The sequence below is a fragment of the Poecilia mexicana genome, unplaced genomic scaffold (assembly GCF_051168715.1).
Source record: "Poecilia mexicana isolate PSO_F unplaced genomic scaffold, ASM5116871v1 scaffold_9, whole genome shotgun sequence".
Classification (NCBI taxonomy): domain Eukaryota; kingdom Metazoa; phylum Chordata; class Actinopteri; order Cyprinodontiformes; family Poeciliidae; genus Poecilia; species Poecilia mexicana.
The window spans coordinates 76,281-85,635 of record NW_028263378.1 but is presented as its reverse complement, the minus strand read 5'-3'; the positions used below and the strand labels follow the sequence as shown (position 1 = coordinate 85,635).

Genomic DNA, 9,355 nt, shown 5'->3' with positions numbered 1-9,355 from the left:
AATTGATGGAGATATTATAGATATTATTTATAATGTATAAAAGTATTGTTTGTCATGTAATTAGCTCTACATCCTTAAGAAAATAAAAAAAAAGTTTTATAAGATAATTTATCTTTTATCTTTTGCCAGTAATGCCGAAATTAATAGTAAATAATAAATAATGATTTAGTAATGTAATCATATTAGTTGTGTTACCACCCCCACGCCACTAGAGGCAGTAGCAACCCCAGAAAGATGCGACTAAGCAGATTTAGAAGTGCACCGAAAGCTGCAAAATTTGTTAAAAACTGAGCTGCGCTGAAGTAAATAAAAGAGAGGGAAGTTCAAATAGATGCTGAGAGTGAAAATCCTTCTTAAAGATGAAGATATATCACAGATTTAAAAAGAAAATAAAAACGGAAGGCCGAGGATAATATAGGAAATAGCTCAACTTCACTTCGGAAGAACTTCATTCAGGAATAGTACGATTCATCTGCTCGTCTCTTTACTTATTAGATAGGACTGGAGTGTCACTAAGAGTCCATTTCTAAATAAGGTATGAGACTGACGGCGATCCGTCCCGCCCCTTCCTGTTTGCTGCAGCCAGGTGAACTTCCTCCATTGCTGTCTCTGCGGCTAGCTGCTTGTGTTTGGCGCATTTCTAAAATTGCTAAAGAATATTTCTGAATCGGGCCGAAATAACAAAACCGAACAATTATATTTTGTTGTTTCTGGCAACCACTCGACGGTGAGTTGTTTATTTCATGTACTTTTTTTTTTTTTTTTTTGCAGAAATGTGGAGGCAGAACGCCCATTTAAAATCCCTATTTTAGCTATATAAAAAATGCTCTTGTAGATTAAAAGGTCATTCTTCTGTTGTTCATCTTGTGGCCGAATAAATACCCTCAGTGTTAAACAAAAACTTTTCATTTTTGTAGAGGATACTTTTGGTTACTTTTTAATTTATCGTGTAGACGGCCTACAGCAGGGGGGCCCAAAGTGGGTCCTGGAGGCCCGGCATCCTGCACGTTTTAGTTCTCTCCCTGGTAGTAACAACCTTTTCAGCTTGTCAATGTTCCTCTTAGGCCTCTGATGATCCATCATTTGATCCAGGTGCGTTAAACCAGGGAGAGAATAAAACATGCAGGATGCCTCCAGGACCCACTTTGGGGAACCCTGATTTATAGGATTCTTGAATTGGTTCACTTATTTGAATTTACGCAGCAAAGCAATTAATTGTTTGTTTAAATATTTGACTTTAATGTCAATTTAACTTTGATACAGCTTGAAAGTGCACTTTAATTTCATCTTTAACTTTAAATTAATTTGAATGATTACTGAGAAATGCTTTATGAAATATAGTAATTATTTTATTGATGAATGTTTAATTTTTTGGATAACAGTATAAACCTGAAATGTGAATGTGAATTAGTTTATTTATGACCTTGTTTAGGTCAGGTTTTCTGCACCATCACCGCAGCCTTGCAGTAGGACATTTATTAAACTAAACTTAGCTTTGGATTATTTTACCAAATTAATCTGGATTATTGATTGATGAACCATTAATCACCCTGCATACAAATGGACAGACTAGAATCAGAAAAAACTCTTGGATGTCATCAGGGTCTATTTGTTGTTGTTTTTTGTTTTTGCTTATAATCATAAATAATAATAATAATAATAACAATTGTTGTTGTTATTATATTTAATACATTCTTAAATATATGCAATGGAAAACCGGATCACATGAACTTGAATATAATGTAGGGTTGCCACCTTTCAGAAATCAGAATAAGGGACGCCCTACTCTGACGTGGTGGAACGTCTGTTGCAGTGATGGACATTTTTCTATGGCGATGCTTTTTGTCTAAGTGATCCATAGAACAATCATTCATTCATAGAGGTTGGTTAGGGTACCCAGAACTGTAGTCCAATCAGAGTAGCATACTTAAACACAAACAGAAAGTGTAAAAAGTATGTGGTAAACTACTCAAGTACTGATCAAAACTAACATCTGGGACGGTGTAAAACTGAATAAAGCATAGAATGTTTAAAACCACTGACATTTAATTTGTAAGACATTTTTCTTAGTTATTAATAGCATGCTCTGACTGAAAATAGTTTAATTGTAGTTTTAGAATTACTAATTTAGTCAGTGATGAATGTATTTTGAAATAGTATTATCTGTTACTATATTGGAATCAAATGGAAAAATGTGTGAGTGAAAATATTTTGTTTAGTATTAGAAAATTGCTCAGGTTTATGGTGAAAGGGTTTTTGGAAAATGACTGTGTCAATTGTTATACTTAGGATTGAATATTATATTTGATAGGTTAGAAAAAGGAATTTTACCCCGTTCTGTTCTGTTCTGTTGATTTTATGTATTACTTTTGGTTTACGTCAGGACTCAATCTTTTGAGGTGCTGAACGCAGAAGAACAAAGTTAGGTTTGTGGAGGTAACCTTTGCTGGAACTAATTACAGAATTTAAGTTTCTTCCTGAGGAATCTGAGCAGGGAGAAAAGCAGGAGAGATTCCAGATTTCACAGCGATCTGTGAAATATATTTCTCTGTTTCTCTTTGCCCAGATGGCCTTAAAACCACAGGAGTTCAGGACAAGCTCTGCTCTCCTTTTGTTAAACAAAGGGGACAAAATGGCTTTTGATCGTGGAAGCAAATTATAAGGAGGTTCTAACTTGTAAGAAGGTCCATGACAGCTCCCAGTTGGTCAGGCAGAGATGCGCCTTATTTGAATATATTAAAGAGGAAAAACACACCTTTACTATAAAAGTTTGTACACAGGAGTAACAAATCAGATTGCTGCCTTATTTTGCTTCTCCAAAGACGCGTCTTTGCCTTTTTTTCTATCCTCTTTGTCTCAGGTAAATGAACGTATGTCTCTGTTGTTCTGCAGTTTCTGTTGTAATTTTATGTGTTGTCTTCTATTGGATTAAACTGCAATTCTGTGACGTCACTCGTTGTTTTTGTGTGGCTACGCGCGCCCCGCCGGGAGAACCTGGGATCGAAGGAGATTGAGCAAAAGAGTTTATTTCTTAAGAAATATTATAACTTGAAATCTTCTTCAACAACATTTATAGAAATTCAGAACAAATCGCGTCCCGTATCGGTTCAATATGGAACACAACATTTAACAGTAAAATACGGGACGATTCCGTATTATAAGGGACGGAAGTACGTAATATAATGACGTACTTCCTGTCTAACGGTGTTTGATCTGTGCTCCTATTATTCCTTGTTAGTTTTACATGTGATGTTTTGAGTTAAGAGGCGGATTTATGAAAATAACAAAATTTCTCATCTTTATAGTAAATTCAAAGAAAGTAGTATGACAACACATTAGTAAAGTTTGATATGATAAACTGAGCAGAAAAAAGAATAAATGAAAAAGAATAGTCACAAAATAACTGAGGAAAGTAAAACAAAATGCTACAAATACACAAGAGGAACTTCAAATCTTAAGATATTAACATACTGGTATAAAGATTGGGCTTTTGTGATGTTGCAACATTAATTTCATGCATATTTATGAAATTAATATCTGAATTTTTTTGTGGGAATGGAATAGAAAGCTGCTTGGTTCTTGTCATGATTTTTAAACAAATGTTTTCTTAGACTAGAGGAGAAAACTGATGAATTATTGTAACATTTTTTGGTTCATAAAGTCACAACATTCATAGTTTCTTTTAAAAAGGACATTTTAATTCCATTAGTCTTTGTATTTTTCAAATGTAGCATCATCTCTCTCTCTCCATATCTTTGTCTCATGACCCTCAAACGGGGTGGATGGCCTTTATGCATCTTGGTTCTGAAGGTTCTGGTGGTTCTGACCCACATTTTTTAGCATCTGCTGTGTAATTTCTGAATGAAGATACAAACAGAAATTCTTCCCACCTTATAAGGAAATCCCAGCAGAAGGGGGCGGGGCCTGTCTCCATGGTAACAGCTGTGTTGTTGCTAACTGAACTCTCTCTGCAATCAGACATGGAGGATCAGAAGAATCAGACTTGTGACTTTTACCGCACCGATCCAGATCTGCCGGAGAGATTCAACAACCCTGAATATTTCAACACTTTCAGGTAAATAATTAATAACAAATTAATAACAGTCAGCCGATCCTAAATGATCCAAACCTGCTGCTGTCCTGAGACTGGCTTCTCACACAGGCAGTACTAGTAGTAGTAGTAGTACTACTAGTAGTAGTAGTAGTAGTAGTACTAGTAGTAGTAGTAGTACTAGTAGTAGTACTGTGAGCCCACGTTAAGGGCAGACTGCTCTCCTGTTGGCTCAGCTTGTACTTTGGGTACGGTGCCAATTAGAGCTGGGGTCAGTCAGTAAATGCTCCCTCCTACCTTCATCCTGATGAAGATGATGTTTGGTTGTCAGGGTGAGGAAGACTCATCCCTTATATCGGACCTGGAACCAAACATACGGCAGCAAGAAACCATCAGTTCATGAGATGCAGGTAAGACGAGTTTAGCATTTCATTAGATGATTTATATTTATAAATTAAATATAAATTTTTTAATTTATAGATCTATAAGGACAGATGGAGGGTTGGCTTTAACCCACTTCTTCCTGTTTCAGACTGGTTTCAAAGTGATGTCTCACCACTTCTCAGAACACTACCTGCGGTTCGGGATGCATCGCGATCAGGGCTTTAACACGGCAGTGGACCGGAGCTGGGTCATGCATCCCATGGAAACCCAGAACAAGAGATACCAGCTGCAGCATGTGTATCTCTACGGACACCAATGCAGAGCGTCCAGCAATAAATGACTCCCTGCTCTCTGAAAGTTTTGTTTGTGTGTAATACTCCACCTCAACCAGCAGATGGCGGCATTGTTTAAGCTCTACTGACTAACTCAGGTGAAACTGTGTCATCCTGATGCTTACTTCATTTATCCATTTTTAAAATCTGTTTAACCCTTCAAGCCTGAATAATTTATGCTTTTCTCATGTTGTGTAACGAAAGCGCTGCAAAAGCCTTCATCACATGATCTCTTATAATTTCTGGAAGCCTTAACATATTAAATACATACTTTAACCAAACTTTTTCTGTGCCAGAAATGTTCATATTTCAGTTAAATCACAAGTGGGCGTGGCCAAACTGCTCCACAGCGTGAGATGGGACAAATCTTAGGTCGTAGAGGTCTGAAACTCAAGAGATCCCCTCAAATCAAGAAAAAAAGTCCCTTTGAGGTACCCCCTATAATGCATGGGGAGGCGGCCATTTTGAGTCAAAGGGAAAATTTTGGCATTTTTTCACGTTTACACCTTGAATTTCAAAAAACTCCTCCTAGGGATTTTGATTTATCTGCTTCATTTTTGGTCAGGATGCAGGCAGGGCTTTGAAAGTCATTTAAAAAAAGGCTTTTCGTACATGTTCAGGGGGCGTGGCACAGCGGTGAACTTGACTACTCGCCAAAGCAAACAAAACATAACTTTCACATAAAAAAGTCAATTGGCACCAAACTTGACATGAGTGATCATGATGGGATCCCTGACGATCCAATGTCATCATAGTCTGACGTCATCTAAGCCCCGCCCCCTCAGAACAGGAAGTGACCATTTTTTATTGGATAGCTGCATCTCGGACTCCCTTGATCTAATCAAGGTGATCTTTTGTCAGATGACAGATAACAAATTGGTCTCACTTTCTTTAAACTGCCAAGAGTTTTCAGTGGAGGGTGTGGTCGGCACTTATTGAAATATGAAACAGTAATTTGTTCAATGGTTGTTAGGGGACAGCTTGTTGTGCTGCCATCTGCTGTGTCTTCTGAGTACTTCAGTTGTACTGTTACATTCTGAAAAAACAGATGCGCTGAAACGCCTGTTCTCATCAACGCCATTGTCATATGTTTGGCTCTAACTACCATGTTTCAGCTGACCTGCACCAAACTCATTAGTATGGATCGTCGTCCACCCCCAACCGAATGCAGTCCAATATTTGGTGGGCGTGGCCTAATTCCTTCACAGCACCCCTTTTAAAAATTTTGCCCCAAGCCATTCTTTGAAAGACGATCATTTGTTAAACATCTGTATCTTAGCAAAATCTACAAAAGTGTCTTGCAGCCTCGGTTCCTACCCAACATCAAGTCAGCCATTTTTGGATCAATGCCATGTTGTACAACCCCTGGCAAAAAGTATGGAATCACCAGTGTTGGATGAGCAGTCATTCAGACATTTCATGCTGTAAAACAAACTCGGATCAAAAACATGATACAATATTAAGGTCATTCCAAAGTGCAACTTGTTGGCTTTCAGGAACACTCAAAGAAATGAAGAGAAAACATTGTGGAAGTCAGTGAATGATACTTTTATTGACCAAACACAGGGAAATAAATATGGAATCACTCAATTCTGAGGAAAAAAGTATGGAATCACTCAAATTGGAGGTAGAAAAAAGGACACACCCAGTCTATTTCCTTTCCCTAAATGGACACCTGCCCCAGATTAGATGTGCCCGTTAGTGTGCAGTTCAAAACACCTGCAGTCATGACACCTTGGAGGGCTGCTGGACGAAGTGGAGTGGCGAGAACCATGACTCCAACAAGAGAAATGTCCCTTGAAACAAAAGAGAGGATTGTGAAACTTCTTGAAGAAGGTAACCCTTCACGCATGGTTGCTAAAGATGTGGGCTGTTCACAGTCAGCTGTATCCAAGATATGGTCCAAACACAAACAGCATGGAATGGTTGTTAAAGCCAAGCGTACTGGTAGACCAAGAAAGACATTAAAGCGTCAAGACAAACAACTAAAGGTCATTTGTCTTGAAAACCAAAAAAGTACAACTAAACAGATGAAGCATAAATGGGAGGAAGCTGGAGTCAATGTATGTGACCGAACCGTAAGAAATCGCCTAAAGGAGGTGGGATTTCAATACAGGAAAGCTAAATGAAAACCAGCATTGACACCTAACCATAAAAGAACAAGATTCCGATGGGCTAAGGAGAGGCAATCATGGACTGTGGATGACTGGATGAAAGTTGTCTTCAGTGATGAGTCAAGAATCTGCATTGGACAAGGTGATGATGCTGGAACTTTTGTTTGGTGCCGTTCCAGTGAGATTTATGAAGAGGCCTGCCTGAAGAAAACAACCAAATTTCCACAGTCCTTGATGATATGGGGCTGCATGTCAGGCAAAGGCACTGGGGAGATGACTGTGGTTAATTCTTCTATCAATGCACAAGTTTACATTGACATTTTGGACAGTTTTCTCATCCCTTCAATTGAACAGATGTTTGGAGATGATGAAATGATTTTCCAAGATGACAATGCATCGTGCCATAGGGCAAAAACAGTGAAGGCATTCCTTGAAGAAAGACACATTCAGTCGATGTCATGGCCTGCAAATAGTCCAGATCTCAACCCAATAGAAAACCTGTGGTGGAGATTGAAAAAAATGTTCCACAAGAAGGCTCCAACCTGCAAAGCTGATCTGGCAACTGCTATCAAAGAGAGTAGGCACCAAATACAGTTTGTCCCTCATCAAGTCCATGCCTCAGAGACTAAAAGCTGTTATAAAAGCCAAAGATGGTGCAACTAAATACTAGTGATGTATTTTGAATGGTCTTTTGTTTATGTCTTTTTCATGATTCCATACTTTTTTCCTCAGAATTGAGTGATTCCATATTTATTTCCCTGTGTTTGGTCAATAAAAGTATCATTCACTGACTTCCACAATGTTTTCTCTTCATTTCTTTGAGTGTTCCTGAAAGCCAACAAGTTGCACTTTGGAATGACCTTAATATTGTGTCATGTTTTTGATCCGAGTTTGTTTTACAGCATGAAATGTCTGAATGACTGCTCATCCAACACTGGTGATTCCATACTTTTTGCCAGGGGTTGTATCTGAGTGAACTCTACCTACAGCATTTCACCTGCAGACTTCAGAATCACTCAGCAGAGTCTGGGGGTGTCGAAAGTTATCAAAATATGTTTTACATTGAAGCATGTGAACAGGAGACGCCAGAAAATAAAAACAAGAAAAAATGTTTTATGTAATGACATTCAAATGTTATTTCAGAAATCTGGAATCTAGCATTATGAAACACAAACATCTAGTTTTCACCTGGAGCTTTAAAGCAGGAATTAGTTCAGATTCTCTAGAAAACAGAACTAATGACAAAGATGAAAACATTGATTTCAGATTCACTTAGGCTTTTTCATGCTGTTCACCGTTCCAGGATAAAATGTTTGTAATGGAGCCTTCAGCTGTTTTTCACCAGTTGGTCATAAAAAACCTGATATGAACTAATTTTAGTTTCATTTTCTGGGGAACAGCTTGTTTCTTCTTCTCTGGCTGAAATGTTGGTCTCTGTCCAACACACTCAGTGTGTGTGTGAATCTTGCTGACAACCATCTGACGCACACTCCCATGCTGCGCCTGCTGCAGATGGAGATGTTGTTTCCATGACAACCCGTAGAGGAACATGATTTATTTAAAGGCGATTCTGCTCCTCTTCATCTGCTGCCGGATTTTTAGCTCAGTTTGTTCTGAAGTCAGCAGAAGCTGCAGTGAAAACGTTTGTTTGAAACAGTTCAAGTGTTTCTCAGCAGCAAAATAATATAAAATATTATTTCCAATCAGAGATCCTCATCCTGTCATGAACTGGCTGCTGGGTTTATTCACTTTGGACCTATTTAAAGCTGAATCCTGAAACAGACCAAGCAGCTCTGAGGGTGGAAGCAACGACTAACAAGATGGCTACCGAGATTATCCGTCTTCATTAGAGAAACCAGACTCTGTTTCTCAACAGGAAGCCCAGACCGCTTGTATGAAGCAAAGCATAGAACAAATTACTTCCTGAAGGCATGTTGATGTTTTAGATTGTGACGTTTGTAGTCCCGTAGCTCGATGCTAAGGAGCTAACTGGAAGGTGTCTGCACTGTAAGCCACCATCTTCCACTGTAAAGAGAGAAGAATCGATCAGACACGGAGTGAATGTCTTCCTTCACTGCCTGATTGTAAAGCACCGCCAAATAACTGCACCATCATTAGCATCGTCTCTTTCTGTTCCCTGATTGGCTGGTAGAAAATCTACCAGAGACGATCTGAGTGGATGGGAGAAAGTCTGAACTGGAAGTGAGAATGATTGGAGCGGACAGGAAGTCAACGGCGGTGGGAGGAGTTCGCCTGCAGTTGCTGTGCTGCTGGTTCCATTGTGTCCTTGGGCAAGGCGCTTCAGCCACCTGGCCTGCTGGTGGGTGTCAGGAGGGCCGATAGGGGGGCCAGTGGGCGGTCATCCTAATCTAGAAAGTCCCAGATCACTGAAAATATCCAGGATTCAAACTTTTCTTCCAGCTGAACCGGCATGATGCTGCCATCACCTCATCATTTTCCCTCTCCTGATTTTA

The 9,355-nt window shown here is 39.0% G+C and overlaps 1 protein-coding gene across 2 annotated transcripts; it reads left to right on the top strand.

Moving 5' to 3' along the window:
• Positions 1–182: 182 nt before the first annotated feature.
• On the top strand, positions 183–5,048 carry pierce1 (piercer of microtubule wall 1). 2 transcript variants are annotated; one of them, XM_014976719.2, is made up of 4 exons: positions 183–727; positions 3,979–4,075; positions 4,383–4,461; positions 4,584–5,048. In XM_014976719.2, the coding sequence occupies exons 2-4, from the start codon at positions 3,981–3,983 to the stop codon at positions 4,773–4,775; spliced, it is 366 nt and encodes a 121-aa protein (XP_014832205.2). In that variant the 5' UTR covers positions 183–727; positions 3,979–3,980; the 3' UTR covers positions 4,776–5,048. The 2 variants fall into 2 exon arrangements, with proteins under 2 accessions (XP_014832205.2, XP_014832204.2); XM_014976718.2 differs by lacking the exon at positions 183–727 and having other exon boundaries at positions 3,933–4,075.
• Positions 5,049–9,355: the final 4,307 nt, after the last annotated feature.

Coding starts and splice junctions, on each gene's coding strand:
- pierce1 (XM_014976718.2), top strand. CDS start 3,933: ATGGTAACAGCTGTGTTGTTGCTAACTGAACTCTCTCTGCAATCAGAC. Junction 4,076..4,382: donor GAATATTTCAACACTTTCAG/GTAAATAATTAA, acceptor TTTGGTTGTCAG/GGTGAGGAAGACTCATCCCT. Junction 4,462..4,583: donor CATCAGTTCATGAGATGCAG/GTAAGACGAGTT, acceptor TTCCTGTTTCAG/ACTGGTTTCAAAGTGATGTC.